The sequence below is a fragment of the Fundulus heteroclitus genome, unplaced genomic scaffold (genome assembly GCF_011125445.2).
Source record: "Fundulus heteroclitus isolate FHET01 unplaced genomic scaffold, MU-UCD_Fhet_4.1 scaffold_132, whole genome shotgun sequence".
In the NCBI taxonomy this organism is placed as follows: Eukaryota; Metazoa; Chordata; class Actinopteri; order Cyprinodontiformes; family Fundulidae; genus Fundulus; species Fundulus heteroclitus.
Window position 1 is genome coordinate 1048 of NW_023396544.1, and position 22131 is coordinate 23178.

The 22131-nt window shown below is 42.2% G+C and overlaps 2 protein-coding genes across 3 annotated transcripts; both read left to right on the plus strand.

Moving 5' to 3' along the window:
- The first annotated feature begins 350 nt into the window (after positions 1–350).
- LOC118556262 (B-cell receptor CD22-like) lies at positions 351–10778 on the plus strand. The gene is made up of 15 exons (XM_036129042.1): positions 351–557; positions 988–1052; positions 1149–1248; positions 2543–2654; positions 2727–2872; positions 2979–3099; positions 4240–4340; positions 4734–4856; positions 6332–6478; positions 6672–6777; positions 7041–7204; positions 8913–9055; positions 9224–9359; positions 10508–10589; positions 10703–10778. Exons 4-15 carry the CDS (start codon positions 2563–2565, stop codon positions 10776–10778), a joined length of 1437 nt encoding a protein of 478 aa, XP_035984935.1. The 5' UTR covers positions 351–557; positions 988–1052; positions 1149–1248; positions 2543–2562.
- A 4249-nt stretch (positions 10779–15027) lies between these two features.
- On the plus strand, positions 15028–21421 carry LOC105923314 (B-cell receptor CD22). Of its 2 annotated transcripts, none has more exons than XM_036129063.1 (9): positions 15028–15295; positions 15389–15730; positions 15811–16035; positions 17047–17325; positions 18489–18935; positions 20471–20501; positions 20705–20836; positions 20936–21024; positions 21290–21421. In XM_036129063.1, exons 1-5 carry the CDS (start codon positions 15235–15237, stop codon positions 18821–18823), a joined length of 1242 nt encoding a protein of 413 aa, XP_035984956.1. In that variant the 5' UTR covers positions 15028–15234; the 3' UTR covers positions 18824–18935; positions 20471–20501; positions 20705–20836; positions 20936–21024; positions 21290–21421. The 2 variants fall into 2 exon arrangements, with proteins under 2 accessions (XP_035984956.1, XP_035984957.1); XM_036129064.1 differs by having other exon boundaries at positions 20708–20836.
- The last annotated feature ends 710 nt before the right edge of the window (positions 21422–22131 follow it).

A 22131-nucleotide genomic window follows, 5' to 3' on the forward strand; every position in this document is an offset into this window, starting at 1 on the left:
TGGCAGCCAGTGAGGAGGGGGAAGAGGAACATAATAGGTCTGAATGTAACGCATACTGCAGGTCAATGACATTTAACCTGTAGCACAGACGCTTGCCTCTGAAATAGCTACAGTGATGTGATCACATGGATGTCACATTTAAAGGGGATTGCTTTTTTAAATCTTCAGAGACAGCTTCAGACGGAATGAAGTGGAACACAAAGTAAAAGTGGAAATGGTACAAACAATGACAGATGATCTCAGTTTCCCCCCCCCCCCCCCCCCCATCCACCCTTCCTCCCAGCAGCCAGACACAGAGCCTCTCTCATCGCTATAAAACCTCCTCGCCTCCATCACTGTCAGGGGCGCATCCTTCAAGTGTCTGTGTTTATCTGAGCTGCTGAGGTGGAGACAGACGCCGTGAGTCCTTTGGGTTTATGGAGCTTGATGTAGCGTTTGAGGGGATCAGCGTGTTCGTCAGCTCTCATCTGATTGTCATTGTGTCACAACAGAGCTCGTGTCAGCGGAGATGTTGGCAGGTGCGTTAGTGCTGGGCACCATCCTCACAGCTTTCCCAGGTATGAAGGAAATTTTAACATTCTTGTAAAGCTTGATTTTTTTCCCCCTTGCATTTGAAAAGCCTGAATCGAACAAGGCATGTGGAGTTTTCAGATTTTTTTTAGGACAGAAAATCATTCAGTTAAAGATTTTTTTTAATTTATTCTATAGATTTAAGTTTTGGAACTCAACGATTGACTTTTAAGACCCATTGTAGTCGCAGTGTTCTGCAGCCAGGTGCCCTTGTCTTTACGCTCAGGTTTATTTATAAGTATCGATTATCTTTTGTGCAAGGTGGTCAGGCAGGCCCACAGTCAGCAGCACAGGGTGACACCATGGCTGCACGTCAACGCTTCCTGCTTAACTTTCAAATGCTGACGTCTGATGTTGGAAACATCTTAGAGAAATAACTGGCCATGCACTTGTTGCTTGTTATCAACCTGTATGCAGTTAGGAGATGGTAATTCCAGGGAAAGTGGAGAAAATAAGTTGGATGCTGATTTTATTTTAACTTGGTATGTTTGTGTTTGCCTCAAACTGTTTTTAGGGGTGTTATTTTTATGCCTAACCCTGACTCTGAAAGATTGAAAGCACTGTTTGGTGTCTCCCAGGTACTCAGAGCAGGTGGAGCGTGTCGTTTTTCTAGAAGGGTGATCTGCGTGTGGGCAGGAACTACAGTGACTCTGCCCTGCCGGTATGACTACCCATCAGGTAATAGTTTCATTTGGCCTAGCTTATATGGACTGTTCAGATTTTTGTGTCAACAAGTAAATGCAATTTATTGCGATTCTATGTGACAGATTCACACAACATATTTGAAGCTATCCTTTTATTCATTTATTTATTAACCAGTAAAAATCTGAAAAGTTTGTTGAGTGTATGCACTCTCCTGCCTGAGGGAATCTTTTTATCGAATCAGCTTTCAATGCAATTACATATGCTAATATTTTAAGGTATGTCTCTACCATCTTTGCACGCCTAAAGAGGAAAACAAATATGCCTGTGTCTTTGCAAAATAGCTTGAGCTCGTCATGGCGAGCGTGTTTAAACAGCTGTTTTCAAGTCTCTATGCCCCGTTTCTTGCTCAATTTCATGTCTGACTAGCTTCCCTGTCTGTGCTGATCAAACGTGATCCCCTCAGCATGATGCTGCCACCGCCATTTTTCACATGATGGATTGGTCGTTAGTTTCTGCCACACATGTCAAACTAAGCCAAAACGTTACATTTTGGTCTCTTCAGACCAGACCCTTCTCTTCTGCGTGTTTACTGTGTCTCTTGACTAACTTGTGACAAGTTTTCTTTCCAGTTTCCTTTCTTCTTTCATAAACAGCAGATTAACAAGATGCACACCCACAGGTTTATGTATAAGGGTTGCCGTTTGTTCATTAATAAATGCCAACACTGTCCCACTGTCACTACTCATGCCCATCCAGGAGAGTGAATGCTGAAAGTCAGTGACGCGATTTCTTTAGATAGAAAATGTTTTAACCAGTCTGTCTGTATGATTTGACTTGAATCAATATGATTGATATTCAAATGAACTTTGTAAGGTGCCTTTGAAATCACATGTTGTGAATTTGCACTATATGAATAAATTGAATTGAATTGAACAAATTTCTGATGTCTCCACAGCCCTGTTTTATTTATACTTTATTTTATTTATTTATAAAGCACTATGCTGAGATGAAATTATACCAATAGATTTGATAGACTTTTTGCTATTTATGAGTTGACTTCTGAAGGCAGTTGTTTCCACTAAAAGTTATTAATGGGTATCACAGTAAAGGGGGGTTGCAGAATTATAAATCCAATGCACATCTAACAAATGGGGTCTAATATGCACAATACAAAGGTTGATAGGGTTTTAGAATACTTTTTAATTATATTTCTACAGTTTATGTCAATTTCTTCTACATTCCCCCCCCTAAAATACAGTCTTGTGGACGTTGTATGGTTCTTGGATATTGTTAAGTGAATCCCGGATGTTTGTGTAAAACTTCTCAGGTCATACTGTGAGCCGGGTTATGTGGTTCCGTGTGTCTGCCGAGGGTCGCAGGGAGTTTGCCCACCACACCGACCCCAACCAGATCAGCATGTCTTACCGTGGACGCACACGGTGAGAACAACTGCAAATGACGTGTTATTTTTACCGTGAAGCTATGGTAGTGAAACATTGCCTGTATTCTAGCTACATCGGGGGAAGCTATTCCAGCTGCTCGGTCCAGATTCGGGGTGTGAAGCTGAGCGATGCGGGCCAGTATCACTTCAGGTTTGAGACAGACCAACCGCTGGGGAGATGGACGTCCCCGGACACCATTACTCTGGACGTAACAGGTGGGCGAGCAGTAGCAAGAGCTGCTGAGACATCTCATCTCCTGGATTTCGTCCATAGTACCATCTGATGCATCATCCTGTGTGTTTGTGTCTGGGTTTTTCACAGACCTCCAGGTCCAGGTGCATCCAGCCAGGCCTGGCAACATGTTTGGATTTGGAGAAACAGTCTTTGTAGGATGCCGGGCCAGAGGATGTGCTGCCCCAGGGAAGAGCTTGGCACTGTACAGGTAAACCTACAGATCACCTATTTTATTCAGTTCAGAGGATTTCATTTATATAGCATCAATCTGCAGCCAATGGCAAGTGAAAAGCACTTTAGAGAACAAAAATATATATGTGTGTATATATGTATATATATGTGTGTGTGTATACAATTATTATGTTCAAAGTGTGTTTAAATCAAGCCAGTTTTTTATAATCCTGTGACTAAAAAAACTAAAAAAAAAAAAGTTCAGCAGAACCAGGCACAGTCTGAGCAGACATCTGCTGTGAGCAGATAGTGTTGAGAGGACAGGAAGGAGACACAGCACCATGAATAAGACTGGTCAAGATTATGTTTAAGAGTAAAGTAAAAAATAATAACTATAAAATGAGGTGCTGTTATTGTCCAAAAAAAATCCTTATCTCAATATAATCTATACAAAAAAAAAATATTCAGAGATACCCATTTGTGTCAAAATCCTAACCTACCCATTCTCATTTGCCAAAACTGTTACACTTCTTCTGAATGCAGCAACAATGCAGCACATCTGTGGAGTTTTTTAAACCTGGACACCAGTCACACACTCTCATTCTGCGCTCAGACTGGTGTCTCAAATATGACGCCACACATGTTTGCTGCTGGCCTGATCTAGCACCTGCCAACACTTGTTTCTTCACCTGTAAGCCATCATCATCAAAATCACAACAAATAAAAGCTTAGAATACTTTTACTTATGTGTAATGAATATCTATAAAATACAGTTTCACATTCTGGAATGATATTACATTTTTTTTAGATGTACCTGTATATCCTGTCTGGTCTGAGGACACCTTGAGATCCCTCCTGGGTGGATGGATGGATGGATGGATGGATGGATGGATGGATGGATGGATGGGATGGATGGATGGATGGATGGATGAATGGATGGATGGATGGATGGATGGATGGATGGATGGATGGATGGATGGGGAGGATGGGGATAGACAGACAAATAGGATGGATGGATGGATGACACTGTAATCTTCTCTTTCTTTCTTCGTTCTTTCTTCTTTCTTCTTCTTCTTCTTTCTTTCTTTTTTCTTCTTTCTTTTCCATCCCTATCTCTAACAGTTAATGGAGTGAAATCACAGGTTTTCCATTGTTATGCGATGTTGTTTGTACACAGGAACGGACTAAACCTGGGCTCGTTTGAGGAGTGGATGACTATTAACCGTTTTGACAGCAGCAGGCAGGGCATACACTGCCGACCCAATCCCGCCGCAGAACGTACAGTCACCCCCGTCTCTCTGACAATGGACGTAAGTAAAGTCAGCTTAGCAAAATGGAAACTTTTTTATGATTTCTAAAGTTTTATACCGTGGACAGGCACCTGGAAGTATATGGAAAAGGAATTATATTTATTTTTGCGTCTTCTAAACCAAGTTCTTCATGGTCGAGCACAGCTGTCAAAACAATTTGAACAAACACGAAGCAGAGAATTTGGAGAAAGTTTAATAATCTTTCCTTGGAAATATGATGTAGTAGACCTTGTTTTAAATTATGGGCTGTGGTTAATTTACTCAGAGCATTTGAATAGGTGTTGGAAAAGCAGTTTGCACTTTATTTCATTATGATTCTGTCCTGTTAATTACGTGTTTTCTCCTCGGCGTCTCACTCTAGACAGTCCTCGCTCCACTTCCATTGCAGCATTTCCTGCGGGGGAGTTGTCAGAGGGGGGTTCAGTCACTCTGACCTGCAGCAGTGATGCAGCCCCACCGGTCGAGAGCTTTGCATGGTTTAAAGGTACAGCTGCATTGTAAACTATTCGCTGCATTGTGAAGTGTTTACAATGCTGTCCAAACTCTCCTTTATATCTCCGGTAAAGATATGTAAAACAGATCTCTCTTTTATTACAGTAGAATAATCTCACACTGACTTACTGAGATGAATCTCAACTTTTTTTGGAGTACATTGGAAACAGAGAGGGGAATGTTGCAAGAAATCCTCTTTTATTCTGTGCTCCCTTCACCTCACAGCTTTGCTGCTGGATTCAGGTCTGGGGACTGAAATAGCCACAGAAGAATGACCATTTTGTGTCTGATGAACCATGTCTGGGTTTAGTTGGCCAAACATTTTTTGGTCAATGCTTTCTAAAAGACCCAGAGATGAATTTCAAAGAGTTCATGCCATCGCGCCCCCTAACAAGGTTCCCGGAGCCTAAAGAGGCGAATCATGCCCACAGCATCACACATCCTCTGCTGTGCTTAACAGTGGGGCTTTCCTGCCCGTTCATGCTTTGTTTTATGGCAAACCTATCTAAAGTGTAGGTTATGAAAAATTTCAATCTTAATCTGATTTGAACAAAACAACCGGATGCAGTCCCGGTGGTGTTTAGAAAACACATTAACAATATCATTGAGGACAGATAAAAATGTTTTTCGGTCATATCAAATTAGCCACTCATCAAGTAGCTATCTAAAAGTTGTCATAAAGATTTGGGGATCTTTAAAGTTTTTTTTTACTTACCTACCATCTTGCTCATTCTGCATGATGGCAAGATAAATATCCATCCATCCATCCATTTTCTAGCATGTCTATCCCTTGTGGGGTCGTGAGGGGTGCTGGTGCCTATCTCCAGCTGTCAGTGGGTGAGAGGCGGGGTACACCCTGGACGGGTCATCAGTCCATCGCCGGAAAACACAGAGACAAACAGGACAAACAACCATTCTCACACACACTCACACCATAGGAGAATTTAGAGAGGCCAATTAACCTATCAGTTATGTTTTTGGACCATAAGAGCTAGTGGCCAGTTTGTAAAAGAAAGAGGGCTCCATGTCCTGTCAGATTTGTCTCACAGGGAAACAAAAAGTCATGGATTACTTGTTGATAGTTCCCAGAAACTCTGATTAACTCACAGAGAGCAATGTTTAATTTAAGAAAGTGCTTCAGTCGCCTATAATTTTGCATGGATGACTAGAAGTACCAACATCATGCCACCACTTATTTTATAATTCTTACAATTATTTCATAGCATGGTTTATTTTTATTAAATCAAAAGTGGAGTTTAAATATTTAGTGTGAGATTATACTACTGAGGGGGAAAGTAATTTATGTTAACGTCTTTAGCACATTGTGGAGGGCACTATCTATCTTATTCAACATTTAAAAAACAAAAAACAAAAAAGGAATGACTTAGTTGAGCTGTTCTACCCACTGCTGTGTTGCAATCAAAGTGTGCGTGTAAGTGCAGTTGTTTCTCCTTTGTTTCTCTCCAGACATGGAGAGCGGCAGCATCCCAGACAGCTTCAGCCCTCAGCTCCACCTGTCCTACCTAAAATACACGGACAGAGGAGAGTATTACTGTGTGGCTCGCAACTCGCTGGGAACAGATCGCTCCGGATCTCTTTTTCTCAATGTCACCTGTACGTTTGCCGCTGGGTTTCTGCTGCACCCCAGGCCGAGTTTATCACGGGCACACAAAAGCAATATTTACAGCAATTTACTGTTCTGTTGATCTATCAGTTACCCAGCAGGACGGCAGAGATGATTTACCTGATGACTTTTTTTGTCAGCTAACACAAAGTTGAAATGATGTCTCCTGTTTTACCTGTTCAGACTCACCAAAGAACACACATGTGTGGGTGAGTCCTCGTAGAGACATCAGAGAGGGCTCCTTTGTACACCTGAGCTGTCTCAGCCATTCCTACCCCCCTCCCAGCAGGTAAAACATCAGCTCACATCTGTCATCTGTCGCCTTGTTCATTTTCCTCATCTTTTCTAAAGCTGTTTATTATGCTTCATCTTTATCACCATGGATATGTTGTTACTGTGACGTTATCGGTGTTATAAACAGGCAAATAAACACTTATTACTGACCATTTCACAGTTCTGTCCAACGCCAGTTTGCAAAAATAGGTTTGGGTAATTGTACCCACATTCTGATCTTCATCATCGTCCTCATCATCTCCCTGGTTTCCTCTGCAGGTATGCCTGGTATCGAGTTGTCGGGGAGCAGCTTGTGGCTAAAGGTAACTTTCAGAACCTGACCTTCCCGTCTGTGGGCGCTCAGCATGCGGGTCAGTACTACTGCATCGCCTCAAACCCACTGGGATCCCAGGCCTCTCTTGTTTCTTCGCTGACGGTCCTCTGTGAGTACAGGACACCTTCATGGGTGACGACTTTGAAAGTTATGTTTTGTGGCGGCCATTTATTTTTTCTACTTTCTTATAAGCCAACATGAAATGTCCTACAAAACGTATTTGTGCGGGTGTGACTCTTTGACATTTTGTCATTTTACAACCTCAGGATTTTATGTTATTTAGATTTTATGTTACAGATTAATGTAAGCTATTGCATGATTGTGAAGGGGAAGGAAACGTAAAGGCTTCATGGTGTTCACTCTGGTACCTCTAGATAAAATCTAGCGAAACCTGTTATTTTGAAAACGTCCAAAGCTTTAAACATCTGCTCCATCAAACCAAAATCAGAAAGTGAGTCAGGGCAATCTGAAGAATATTTAGAGCAGGGGCCCACAGTTACTTTGGAGCAGCCTCTAGGATCCAGGTTGGAGAATCTAGTGACAGGAAAACTGTTAGCCAAACACATAAGAAGTCCGGCTTAAAGTTTACAACAACAGCAAATGTTGAAGACACAGCAGACGTGAGGAAGAAGGTGCTTTGGCCTGATCAGGGTAAAGCTCATGGCGCTCAGTGACCTTTTGGTTCAGTAGTTGTCTTGTCATGAGGAGGGTCAACATGTGGATCGCCTCACCAGCAGTAAACACTAAACTCTGACTGGGAATGTTTTACATTAAACTGAAGAAGGGCCCACCATGCAGTGATGAATCATTGGTACAAGATTTAATGCCATTGTGTTTTGTTTTTGTTTTGTAGTATTGGGTCATAATTAGACTTTTTTTATTTGTATTTTAAACACTGAATAAATAAATATTTTTTTATATAACCCAAAGCCTAAAGCTGGCATTGGAAATTATTTTATGGTACAAATTCTACGGTGTTTGGTGGTATTCATACCAAAAGCATATTCCAATTCAAAGAACGATAAAAAAATCAGACTAACACTAAACATATTGGCTATACGTGCAAATAGTCATATGTGACAAAAAATAAACAACCTGAAAACACCTTCCCCACTATGGAGTACGGTGGTGGCAGCATCATGCTGTGGGGAGGCTTTTCTTCAGCAGGAACAGGGAAGCTGGTCAAAGTTGATGGATGGAGCTAAACCAGGACAAAAGGCTGCAAAACAACGGGCCAACAACATGCCGGCAGAGCGAAAATGTAGTAGTTTAGATCAAAGCTCAATAAAGTCAGGACTGCCCAGTTAAAGTCCAGACCTAAAATCCCTTGATGATCTGTGGGAAGCCGTACAAAGGGACATTTATAGATGCTCTCCATCCATTCCGGTTGAACTGAAGCTTATTTTCAGCCAGGAATGGGAAAAGATTTTAGTCTTTTGGTGGGCTAAGATGGCAGAAACATACCTGATTATTTTAGGTAAATATTTGAAAAGCAACCATCCATTGTGGCTGCAACTATGGACTACTTTGTGTAAACACATTCCAATTTGTGGCTGTAACAAGACAAAATGTGACAAAGTTGAAGGGTTGTGTGACTGTTACCACTTGAACAGGACTCTCTTTGGATCTCCGCTCCTCTCTCTGACTCTGCTGCTGGCGGTTGTCTCTGTGTCTAAGGCTCAGTCTGTTGAGTTTAAACAGCAACAGGAGAAAAGTTATGTGAACTCTGTGTTAGACTTCGCTCTGTGTTTGCTTTGTCTTAATGAAAAAATGATTTATTGGAGCATGAATCTTCGTCTCATACATCCTCTGTCCAGACCCCCCGAAGAACACCTCCATTGTGGCTCGTCCGTCCAGCGTGGTGGACGCGGGCCGGCCCCTCACCCTGACCTGCAGCAGTCAGGCCTACCCAGCGGTGGACAACTTCACCTGGCACAGACTGGCTCTGGACGGGGCCACAGTACAATGTTAGCAATGAGCTGAAATAACCGCATTACCAAGTCATTTTTCTTTGTGTTGAAGGCTTACAGCCACTAAAGCCAATTTAGTCTTTTTTTCTCCTTTTTTCCCCATTTGTCTCAAAGGTAAACTGTCAAGCTGATCTTATTTTTCTTCTGTTCTTCATGAGGCAGCATGGGCCACCAAGTCTGGTCCTGTGTTCGCCTTCTCAGAGGTCGGTCCAGGTGAGACTGGTCAGTACTACTGTGAAGCCAGGAATCCAATCGGAGCCCACAGCTCTCCAGTCCTGACCGTTAGAGTCAGAGGTACGAATCACTAATGGTGGATCATCTATGGATGTGGCTAGTTTCTTTAAAATCTACTCTGCCGTTATCAGTCCTGTTTTTTTTGTTTAGGACCTTGTTTCATTCCTAAGCTATTGTGGGCAACAATTTTGTTTTAAATAACCAATATAATGTAAGAAAGTCCAACTGCTGGAGCGTTTATCCACTTTACCTTTTTTGGCTTTTCCTGTTTTAGCTGCATAGTAGAGCTGGTCCAATGCACAATCCCAATAAGCTGTTGTTTTGAGCCCCCAAAACATCAGGGGCCTCCCACTAATGCTTGAATTATAACACAGACCATAGACCTACAAATTTTATGTGTTTATTGAGAATGAGCATACTTTTAAATTTGATGCTTTCAGCCGAAGGCCCCAACCCTGAGCGAGCCCTGCTCCGTAGGGTTTTCATCCTGAAAAGTCTCATCATCCTTCATGCATCCATCAACCCTTATACTTTTTGACTCCTTCACACTCAGTCTGAAAGCAAAAAGCTGATGTTCTCCAACCACCCCTGCTGCTGTTTTCTTTTTTTTTTGCTACTTCATCGGACGCCGTCAGTAATTGTCGTATCTTGTCCGCAGAGATGAAGTGTCGCAGATAGCTGCGGTGAAAGCCACCTGTTGTGTATTTACAGCCGTGTTTCTGATTATGTCAGACGCCGAAGGAGAAGACGAACAACTGCATGTGTGTGTGCGTTCGTGTTTACGCCGCAGAAGGTTTCCACATGGGCTTTCTGTTTGCCTGCAGCAATGAGCGATGAAGCCTCGCTGTCACCCGTCGCAGCGGTCCGTCCAGCCTCTGGCTTTCATTGTCTCGTGATTTTCTGTTTTTCTATGATTCACTGTGAGTCATGTAAACCACTCTCACTATAAGGAGAGGAGGCGATGAGGTGCTGCGGAAAACTGCTATTTGAGTCTAGACAGCTGAAGAAATTTGGAAGGAAGAAGTGGAAATATTAAACTGGGGTCCAGACAGGCGCTCTCTGATGTGCAGATCTTTAGCTCTTTAATCACTTTTTCGTTCTATTTTTATGCCCTCTGTTCATTTTTAGCCCGCCAAACCCCTTCTTTTGCTCAGGATGACTTCATGTTTCTGTCACGCTGATAACCTTTGCAATGCGTCCACCGGCAGGTCGCTTAAAAGTGATCGCCTTGGCTTCAGCGGTGGGCGTGTCTGCTGGTCTCATCACGCTGACGGTGGCCGTCATGATCAGGTGACTGGAAGTACTTTTACCTCTGCAGCAGCTGTTTTTATCCCCCCCCCCCCCCTTTTTATTTGTCACTTTCGGGTCTGTTTTCTCAATTTCTTCCGTCACTGTCTCCGCAGCAAGAACATGCACAGAGTAGACGCAGAGCCTGTGGAGAATGTAAACAAGGTAGAGCCGTCTTTGTCATTGTTTTGAATCGGTCTAAGAATAACTCAGCATCTTCTGTTTTACTGAGCTGACAGGAGGGAGAAAACATGGCTTTGAATCACGATTCAGTGCACCGCAGCGGAGTCTGGTATGATTTTCCGTGATTTGTGATCCTATTTATCTAGTTTGTCCTCTGCGGTTTGTGTCTGTCTGCCTTTGTTTGTGTTTGGCCAAAGCGTCCACCAGAACCAGCCGACACCGTGTGCTGTGAGTCGGCCCAACAAACCCTCCCAGCTAGAAGGGGAAAGATGTCCGACATCCCGGTGAGCTGCTGTAATCGACGCGGTACGGGGTTGGCTCACAGATGCAAACGAGGAAGAAATAGGGTAGTTCATTGTTATTGTTTTGAGGCGGGTTTTTCGCGCATGCGCGCCGGACTGGTAGGCAAAAGGCGAACACAATGGCGGACGCAAACAGAGAAACTGACGAGTTCTCCGCGTATTTTTCTTCTTTAGATAACGTACTACAAGATCGTTTTAAGAGTAAGTTGATGGTTGATGGTATCAGATTGCCAGATCCACACAGCAAAAGCCTTAAGGGACGGAGCGAGTCTGTGAAATGCTGGCCAAGCGCTCCGTACCATGACATATACAGCTGCCTTATAAACATGGCAGGCCAGTACAGACAGAGAGCACGAAAGCATGAAACCACTGGACGGCTACAATTATTTTAAATCGGGAAAAAGGCTCCAGCAACGCCCGTGACACCATGAGGGATTAATCGGTCAGAAAATGGATGGATGTTGTTCACACATGTTTGTGCAACAGCACAAAGCGGCGTCGGACACAGACCGCGTCTCAGCAGAGGCCCGGTAGGTTAAAAAAAAAAAAAATGTTCACTACGGATTATTTAGGTGTTTTTGTCTTGTTAAAATGGGTGGCGGTGTCGGCGACATTGCAGCGTAAACACAGAAGTACTAGCGCCCGTGAACCGGGGCGTAATAGCAGCAGCAGCGGCTGTAGCCCCTGCTGCTAGCTGCCGTGTAGCCGGCGGCGCCGGCCCGCTGCCGCAGCCCGTGAACTGGCAGAGCAGCCGCTGCCTGCTCCGCCGCTGCTGCTTGGCTGCTGCTGCTACCGCTTCTCCGGCCCGTGTAGCGATCTGTGTACCCTCCGCCGCTATTTAAGTAGAACAATGACTAGAGCAGAATTAAGTTGTATTTACCGGAGATGAAGTGTAGACTGCAAATTCTGTCGTAGTATGATGCCCCCCCAGTCCATTGGGAGTGTCTGCCTGCGCTCTTTTCATTGAAAATATCCATTTCTTTCTTCGTCCTTCCTCCTTCGGTAAATGACAGAAACGTACATCGTAAAAATGTATGACAAACAATATGACCACCTGCCCTATAGTGTGTTGGCAAACATTTTGCTGTGATAATAGCTCTCAATTGTTGAGGCATTGGCTTCACAAGACCGTTGAATAATCAAGATGTTAGCAGCAGGTTCTTTACATGCTGTAAGAAATGAAAGGGGCCTCCATGAATCAGGCTTGTTTGTCGGCACATCCTGCAGTTGCTCGATTGAGACTTTGGAGCCTGAGTCGAAACCTCAAACCATTTCTCTGCACCATTTTGCTTACAAAAATACAAGAGGTCACAGCCATGAGGGAAACGGAGCACGTCGGCTGCAATAACAATTAGTTTGGTCTTGATCTACACCAAAACAAACTCCTGAGTTTTAAAATAAATGGTGCTTTCATCGTTCTGATTGGTCGTTGGTCCCCATAAGCCCAAACCGGGCTGCCAAAGTAGTTCCTTCCTCTGGCCCAGATCCAGTTGCTGCTAGGAGTCCATCAGTGTTGATTTAATGGACCACAGTTCATAAAGGCCTACCACAGCAGACCAAGAACACGCCACAAGAGGTGCCGTTCAGGGCAGGAGCCGTGACCCACTCATCCTCGCAATTCAATCCTTGTCAAGCTCTCTGAATCGTTACAGTTGCTCGTTTCTAAGCTTCTAATGCTTGAAAATATATAAAATGTTCAATCTGCTACCCACTGACAGGTACTATGATGGACAGATAATCAGTCTTGTTCTCTTTGCCTGCTCTGTTATGCCTGATCTGTGGTCACTCTCCTGATTTTCTGCTGCCCTTGTCCCACAGAACGCCGCGGGGGGAAGCGGTCTCCAGGGAAGCGGTCGCTGTGCTTTCATCACTTGGTGGCACAGAAAACTTCCTGTATCTGTGTGTGAATCATGACACCGTCCCAGTTCAGACAGAGAGCACCGAGGACCTCTCCGTTAACGCAGCCCCTGAACTGCATGTCGTCTCTTTCCTTCAATGCGTCCCGGAGTGGCATGCTGTCCAGTGAAGTAAAATGGTTTAAAGGGCTTAAAGGATGAAACGCCAATTTAAAAAAAAGCACCTTAGGCTGCCTTGCTCGCATTTCTATGCACTGTACTGTACAAGCTGTGATATCTCTGCTACTGTTTTTGGCCCCACCAACATTTTGGCACTGCATTTCTAGTTACTACATTATACTTTACAGCCTCATAAAATTTAGATTGCTGAATGTTGGTATTCAGAAATAACTGTTTCTAATAAGACCAACAGTGGGACATTAGGAACATTAGTGAATAAAGCTTGATGTTTGCCAATCAATGGTAGAGAAACTTTTTACATTAAATGGGTTGGATCTGATTGCTTGCTTTAAGTCCTTCTTGCTGATGGTAGATTATTTCAACAAATTGTGACCCAACTGGTGAACAACTGGGATACTGAGAAAAAATAAAACAAAAAAGACTTTCAGTGCTTTTTGAACCCTGGATTGTTTTTTTCAACTTCACTACTGATTGTGTTTCATAATTTGGCTTTAAATATTAAACATATGAGGGTACTAGAATACTCCATCTAATCTGCTCATTGACTGAATTACTGATTACTGTTTCTTCACATTTGAGAAATTCCTCAGTGACACTGGTCGGTTCCAGAAGACGTTGCCACACCGAGTATTTGTTCTTTTTGTCCATCTTACAACACAGACGCTATATTACAGAACATGGGGAAATTAAACATGGCATCTACATTTCAGGTGTTACGCAAAGATGCTCTCTGGTTGGTCAGAGACGCGGTGGACGGAAGTGAACATGACAGGCAACCGCACGGTTACCCAACCCTGTTTCCTCAGACTTTATCTCAACCTGGCCATTTTCCTTAAATTTCACATGACTCAGCATGACAGAAGAAGTTAAAGGATGTTAACTTTCAGAAAACAGAAAAACAGCAACTCTAATGTCACCACGCTGTGCTCATATTATTTCATTTTATAATGGAGAGATTCAGAAGCAATGGTTCAGAACTTAATTAATGTAGACTGAGAATAGACAGAAGTGTAAAAACATTGTATTAATATCATGCGAACATTTTACTTTACAATCATTCAGTTCACTATTTAATTAATTGATTCATTCATTTTTTTCTTCCAATACTATAGCAAGTTTGGCCGAGTAGATTTAAACACTGGGGAGAAGTAGGGAGCCAGAGAGCTCAGGCATTTTGTTTACATTGGCATGTTCAATCAAAAAGACCCTGGGTAAAATGTTAAACTGTCAATTTAAAAATACTATTTTTGATAAATGTCTTTGGTTTTCACATTCCTTCAGCACTAAAAGTACCAAACCTTCACAAATGAACACCACATGAAGGTTAAAACTGAATCATTCACTAACGTTAAACACATTAAACAAATGCAGTAGAAATTAAAAAAACGTGTCAAACCACATCAAATGAACTGGGTTTGAAGGTTAGAAGTGTTCAGAAAGCTAAATTGAATTGTGATTTTTGCTGTGTGAATCAGTGTCTCCCTCTAGTGGACAAAGATGAGACAAGGCTGGTATTTGGCACGCAGAAGGTCAAAAGGGCATGGGGAGGAAGAAAAGTGAGTTTTTATCTAAACACAGAGAGAATGATGACTTATAATAGTGACTTTACTAACTAACTCTCACCCTATTTTAGACATGGTGAGAATTCAAGGAGGAAAATCCTGTTGAAGCTCACATCCCACTCCACAGATTCTGCACAGGGCAGCCATGGCTGTCAGCAGATGAGAGCTTATTCCTCTCCTAAAAACGTGTTCAATAGCCAGTCTGTTACTTGTTACACATGAAAGTGAAAACCGATTAACCATGCATGTCTTCGTTTGCACAACCGCAGCTTCATGCTGTCAGATCCTGAACACCCTGTACTCTGTCTCAACACGGAGGTTTGACAAATCAGCTGAATTTGTCCTGTTTCTCCACACCTTAGCTTCCCATTGCTCTCGTCATTCACTTTTACAATGAGAGGTATATTAGCTTAAACTTAATTATCGCTTAGAAGGTGTCATGATATAATAAAAGAAAACAGCGGTAGGAGGGCGGTCTACTTCTGCTTTTCAGTGATCAAGAAATACCCAAGGAATACGCAGAGTGGGTTATTTCTCATGTCCTCATTTTGTACGCTACAGTTTCATGACTTACTGTTCAATTCAAACTATGGGAAGGTGGATTCTCATTCTGGGATTTATTCCAGGTAAGATCTTTCTTTTAAAAAACTGTTTTGCCAAGTAGATGACTGAAAATTTTGTTGTATTTTACTTGTTTTCTAAAATGTATTTTACCAAAGGTGTATGGAGTGGAAACTGGGGGGTGACCTACGAAAACCAGTGCGCTTTAATAGGGACGACAGTGGATTTAAAGTGCGAGTACGACTATAGTTTAGGGAGTATTGTTACCTGGGTCGGCTGGTCTAAAGGCCAACGAGTTTCTAATAAGTTGAGTCTGGTTCCCCTCTCAGCGCTCCCTTCACCACCGAACCATTTTACTTATTTGGGCAACTACCGTGGCAACTGCAACCTGAGGATCAATAACGTTCAGCCCTCAGACCAAGGAGCATATTATTTCAGTTTTTCAACAACCCTTGGGAGCTGGAGAGAGGTCAGCAGCTCCGCTGCTTTGTATGTGAAAGGTAATAAGACAAGAGTACATATAAACACACATTTTATAGGGATTGATTTTCTCAGCGACTCGTGTGTTTCCCTGTGACAGAGTTGACTTCAGTGGTGCAGCCGAGCACCGCCAGAGAGGGAGACACAGTCAGGCTGATCTGCAGGTCAGGCTGTCCTGATCCTACAGAGGTCGCCTGGTTCAAAGACGGACAACGTGTTTGGAGCACAGTGTTCCAGGCCAGAAGAGAGGATGCTGGGAGTTACCTCTGTGTCACGCTGGGAAAGGAGAGGGTTTGGTCCGCCTCTGTTGCTCTGATCGTTCACTGTGAGTCTATGAGGGGCAGAAAATATCAAGCATGTCATTTTGCATGGAGATCCAGCTCCACATATCCAGGCTGTAATCCACTAAACAGTATATGGACTGATTATTCCTGCTCTTTTTGTGGAAAGAAACATGACTGTCCTTCCCCTCATCTTCTTGAGTCATGACTACCTTCTTGTTCAAACACAACTGACTCATTGGTTGTTGACTATTTTTAACTAAATCAGCACACTGTATAGTTTTTACAGAGACCTAAATACTGTATCAAAGTTTAGGTAATGAGCTACTGTTCTTGTAGAATAGTAGCTAAATCTACCTGGATTACTGACAAGGTGGGCAATTAAAGGGACCCGACACTTCAACATATTTTTTATATAAATAACAACTCTATTTACAGCAACAAGAATACTTCTATACTTTTTTAAACTTTTAATGGTATAGTACTAATAGATTGTGCGTTATATTTGGTATTTTATATAATTTGTGTAAAAACAGTTTGTTAGTCTGCTTACAGTTAGTAAACCTAAATAAAATTTCTCTAATTTAAAATCAAACCTTAAAAACAATAATCAGTTTTTTTTACTACAATCTTCTCTTGTATAAAATCTAAATAAAAAAAAATCAAACATTTGATCAAATTACACCATCTTCCACATTTATTCTTGGCATCCCTGCTTTTGTCAAAAAGCATCGGTGAAATTTTTAAAATTCCTCTAGAATGAATGTTATTGAAATATATGTTACATTTATACTGGACCTTTTTTTTTTACTTGATCGGAGTTTAAAGAAATGCATGGTTTCCTGTTACCTTGGCTAATGCTTACACTGTACATATTTAGACTCACCACCCACCGCTGCTGCAAACAAATGATTTAAATACTTTTTGCATTGGCAACAGAGCAAAATATTTGTAATTTCCCTCTCTTCTCATACTGGAATTAAAGTTAATCTTTGACTATGGCTATCTGTTCAGCTTACTTGGAGACTAAACTTCTCATTGCGCTGGAAAACCAGATGCTCCCACAGATGTAACGCTGTCAGCGAACCCATCTGGAGACATCGACAGAGGAAGCACGGTGACTCTGACCTGCAGCAGCAAGGCCAACCCTCCTGTGGCACAAGGCGGATATCGTCTCTACAAGGACGGGGAGTATGTGAGTTCGGGTCAGACCCGTGTCATCTCAGAGGTCCAGCCCAGACACACGGGACGGTACCACTGCCAGGCGTGGAACAGCCTGAGCTGGAGAGGCAGCGACCTGATAAACTCATCAGAGATACACCTCAACGTCCAGTGTGAGTACAAGGGGTGGATCAGTGGAATTGTTACAGGCCCCACTAGATTCACTCACCACTGGCTTTCATAACGCTGCAGTACTCATTCCTCTTGACATCAACAGATTATTTTATCCCAACAGGAGTTTCAGCGGTGCAGTCTTTTTGTTTTCTGACCTTCAATATATGACTCAACACATGCAGCTAACGTCTTCAATAGATTGACATCTGGCTCTTGCAGACCTTGTCTTCATGCAAAGCGTTTTCGTCGTTCCCCCTTGATAATTCAGCTGGAACATGTGGTTTCAGTTGATCATGTGCAGTCAAAACCTACAGAGAAAGACCCTGCCCTGCGTTATAAACTTAACCCTTTGCTCTGAGGGTCAGAGCCGGCCCGAGGCAAAAGCGAACTAAGCGGACACTTGGCCAGGGGGGCCCCCCAATCGTTTATTTATTTATTTATTTATTTACAATTAAATAACTTAAACAAGTGGTATACATGAATGAATGAATGATGAAATAATTTATTTAATTTGTTTAATGACAGTTTGTATTCAGAAGTTTTAATTAGAGTGAAGTATTTTAAGTATTGTATATATTTATTTTGTATTAATACATAACCTCGCTGTATTTGTTTATAATATTCGCTATAACATTATAACGTGACATTTGTGTCAATAATCTTCTAGCATAGGTGATTCTGCGTGGTGGCAGGGGGGCCCCCGAGAGGCTTAAGGCCCCCGACAGGCTTGGGCCGGCACTGCTGAGGGTCATAATTTGGAGTTTCTACAGCTCTCTGCCTCACAGCTCGGTGCAGCCGCAGAGCAGGTTGCATAACACAGGAAGACAGAGAGTTGCTGCAGTCAAATCAGTCTTTCACCGTGAATGTCACTGTAAATGCAAAACATAAATAAAGACATAAAAAAACACACTTAGACTGTGCACAGTCTATGATAAAGGTTTGCAATGCATGCAAAAATAGTCTCTGGTTCTTAAAATGTTCCTGCTCAAAACAAACAGAATACCAACTGCAGGTGTAAGAAGTTAAATCTAGTGGAGACCAATAATAGGTCTTTATGTGTCATACTTAAAATCCCTATAGAACGTCCCTAACATGATTGAGCATTTTGCTCAATAGTATTTTTGAATAATTCTGTGTAACACATACATTTTCTTCTCTTCAGATCACCCTGAGAATGTTTCAGTCTCAGTGAATGCTGAGCCTATCGTTGAGGGCAGCAGCGTCAACCTAACCTGCAGCAGCGATGCCAATCCTGCGGCCGACAGCTACACCTGGTACAAAAGGACAGAAACGAGCAGCTCCAACTCCCTGCTCCGCGTGGGCTCAGGACAGGTGCTGTCCATTCCCTCCATGGAGTCGTCCCACAGCGGTCTCTACGTCTGCCACGTAAGGAACAGTCGGGGAGAGGGCAACTCAACCGAGGTGGTCCTGGCCATGGCAGCAGAGCAGCGTGGTTTGTGGCACTCTTCACTGCTGCTGACTCTTTCTTTGACTTAATTCTGATCTAAAATGAGTTTGTTTGCTCCCCAGGAAGCCATCTTCTTCCCATCTTAGCTGGGGTTGGATTATTTCTCGTTGCACTGTTAGTCGCAGCGTTGCTCTTGTTCAGGTGAGTCATCAGGAGTTGGGACGACTTACCTCAGTCATGAAGTTGTAACTGTTGGCCAACATACATTTAGTGTGACTTCATTGTCTGGAAATGTCTTTTTTGTGTGTGGAACATTAACTTTTGACAGATTCCAACACACATCCTAACTGTGAACACGGAGTACATCACTGAGTTTCCATTTTGTCAAGCTGTTTTTATTCAGAGCAGGCAAAGAGCAACGTAGAGGTCATTTAAAGTGCCTCGCAAAATTTTTTATATATCTTGATTTTTTTTATATATATAGTTAATGACATAACAGCAAGAAAGTGTCAACAAATTCAAATTAAGATTTTAAGCGTTTTGTTCTGTTTTTATTATTGGTCTCAGAAGTTTGTTAGAGAGCAACCGGAAACATAAAGACAGAGAAACAAAGCGGTTTAAAGTATTGTTACACCCCATAGGTCCTAAGTTTTGACCATGGCACAAAGCACTGCTCAGCACCGCTGTCTAGAAAGGGACAGAGCATAGCTGTGCATCTACCAAGACATGCTCATCCACCCAGTCTGACAGGCCTGGCAACGAGCTCATGAATCAGAGAAGCAGGCAGGAGGTCAGGTGAAAAATGAAGACCCTGAACACACCATGGCCACTGGGAAAATGGTTTTCAGCAAGCCTTGAAAATGTCGATTAACAGACGCTATCCAATCTGATTGAGCTTAAAGTCAAACAAAAAGATCTAACAATTTTCGTGTAAAACATGCCGTATTCTTAGTGTAACACATTGCTGCATTCATAATTGACACATACTACATTACAGCCTCCCACAAAACATTTGAAATAGCAAACTATAAGCAATCCTTGAGCACAGCCACTCTTGACTGAACAGGAAGCCCGGAAGTGACATACGAACTGCACCAAGGAGAGTGTAAACATACCTCCCCATCATACTTCAAGCTGTCAGCCATTTTTCACAGGCGTTCATTTCACAAAGTCAGTAAATTCTGTGTGCAGAATGCCATGCCATGGTTGATTTTTGTAGCAGTATGCTTGGCCTTCCAGCATGTTTAGATCTATAGCATGTTTGTAATTGGTAGGTCACGGTTAGTAATATTCTCGCTGGATGCCAAGACGGCAGCACCTGTGAAAATCACAGAAAGGATAAAAATACAGCTTTACTCTATCTCGGCACACAATATTTAGTAAAATTACTAGTAACTATACTTTAAGTCCACCATTATATAATGAATGAAAAAAGAACATTTCTATGGTTTTGTTTGATTTTAGCTTAGAAGAATAATCAATTGGCACATTTTCAGCCTATGGATGTACTTATAGATGAATGAGGAAAGAAATGAAAGAAATTGTTGAATTTCTTGTTCATTCTCCAGATATTTTCTCCAAACGAAATGTTTTTTAAATAATCCGAGTGTACTCTAGTTGATGTATTTTCCAATCAGTAAAAAGATGCCACAGGATTAAGCAACAAGTAAAGAACATGCTATTCCGTAAGGTGAAATATTCAGAAATGTTCTGTCAACTTTTGTTTTTTATCTCAGGAAGAAACAGAAGAACTCGGCAGAGAAAAACGTGAGTGCACCTACAATAAGCTGTTAAATAACATCCTAGGCTCACTTATTCAAAGAAGTCAATCATGCCTGGTCATTTCTTTCTTAATTGAACTTTATGTGGCATTTTTGAAAGAAAAAAAAATGAACTGCAATTTTAAGAACAGAAAGCTCAAATCCCAAAGACTGAAAAGTGACCATTGCTGTCTTCTCTGGTTTATCCAGCAGACTGATTTAGACTCCAGGCTCAACGGAGGAGCGTCCAACTCGGAAGAAGCAACAGCTGCCATTTATTCCAACATCCACGTACTTCCGTCTTGTCCTGACCCCTACAACACTCCAGCTACACAAAAAAATGTAAAACATTGTTGCATGAGTATACAAATAAATATCTCTAATGGTAGCAATATAATATTAATAAGTTGCAAAAGCTAAATTTCTTTCTTTCATTTTTAGACTCGCAGATCGTCTGAAGTTGAGATTATCTACTCCACGGTGACAATCAAACCAAGCGTCCGGAACAAAACAAGGCACAAAAACTCCTGGTAGGTTTAGATTCAGGTTTACATGTGCAGCAGCAAGGTACCATCATTAAACAGGGTCAAAACCATAACTCATAATAAAATACACTACAGGGAGAAGATTGACTTTCAGTGTAGACAGAAAACCTTTCTGAGTTTATAGCCCTTGTTTGCATTGCTACGATAGCAATACCAAGACGTCTTTAACAGTGTAAGCATGTTGGAGTGAAGGCGCAAAGCTCTGCTTTGGTAAAGTTAATGCATATTTACAACATGATCCTCTCCTCAGGTCTAAAGGAAGAGAAGATGACAGCTCTGTGATCTACTCCTCGGTGGTCAAATCCAGCTGAGCTGCTCACATCTTCATTTTAATACAGTGACCTAATTTGTTTCAGGAGAAACAAAGATGGTGAAAGTCAGGCTATACGAGCCCTCAGGAGCACAGAATATCAGCAAGGCAGTTTTTATTTATTTTAATATGTTTCCTGGCAGGAAAGGAGTTATATAGATTAAGACTAGACAGAGTTATTTAAGCGTATCATGTAGATTTTGTCAGCTTTTGGGCAGAACATAAAGCAGCTCATGTCTACGTTTGTACTACACTCCTGGAAATTCAAGAATCCTTATTAGCCTTCAATTGCTCAGCTAGTAGTAAAACACAAAGATAGACATAACGTAACAAAAAACATACACACTAAAATCACATTATTTAATGACATTACTTAAAAATCCAATGGCTGTAGGGAGAAATGAATGTTTTAGTCAATTAGTCTTGAATCCTGACAGCAGACATCCGTGTCTAGATGGAAGCAGCTTGGATTCATCATGCAGTGGGTGGGCTGGATCTGCCAGGACCAGTTTGGCCTTTTTTCACTCCCCGCTGCTTATGCAAGGCGGTGAGGTCACTCAAGGATGTACCAGCAATGTTGCTGCACACCCTGACAATTCCCAACAGTTTGTCTCTGTTTGTGCAAGTTAAATGATCGAACCAAATGTTCAAGCTAAACATTAAATCCACAACAATAGAAATACATTCGCCGATGAGACGTCATGTCACGCAGAACAGGTCGCAGGTTTTCATACTGGTTCACAATTTCAACATTCTCACTGCAGATGCCCATGGGTAGGATG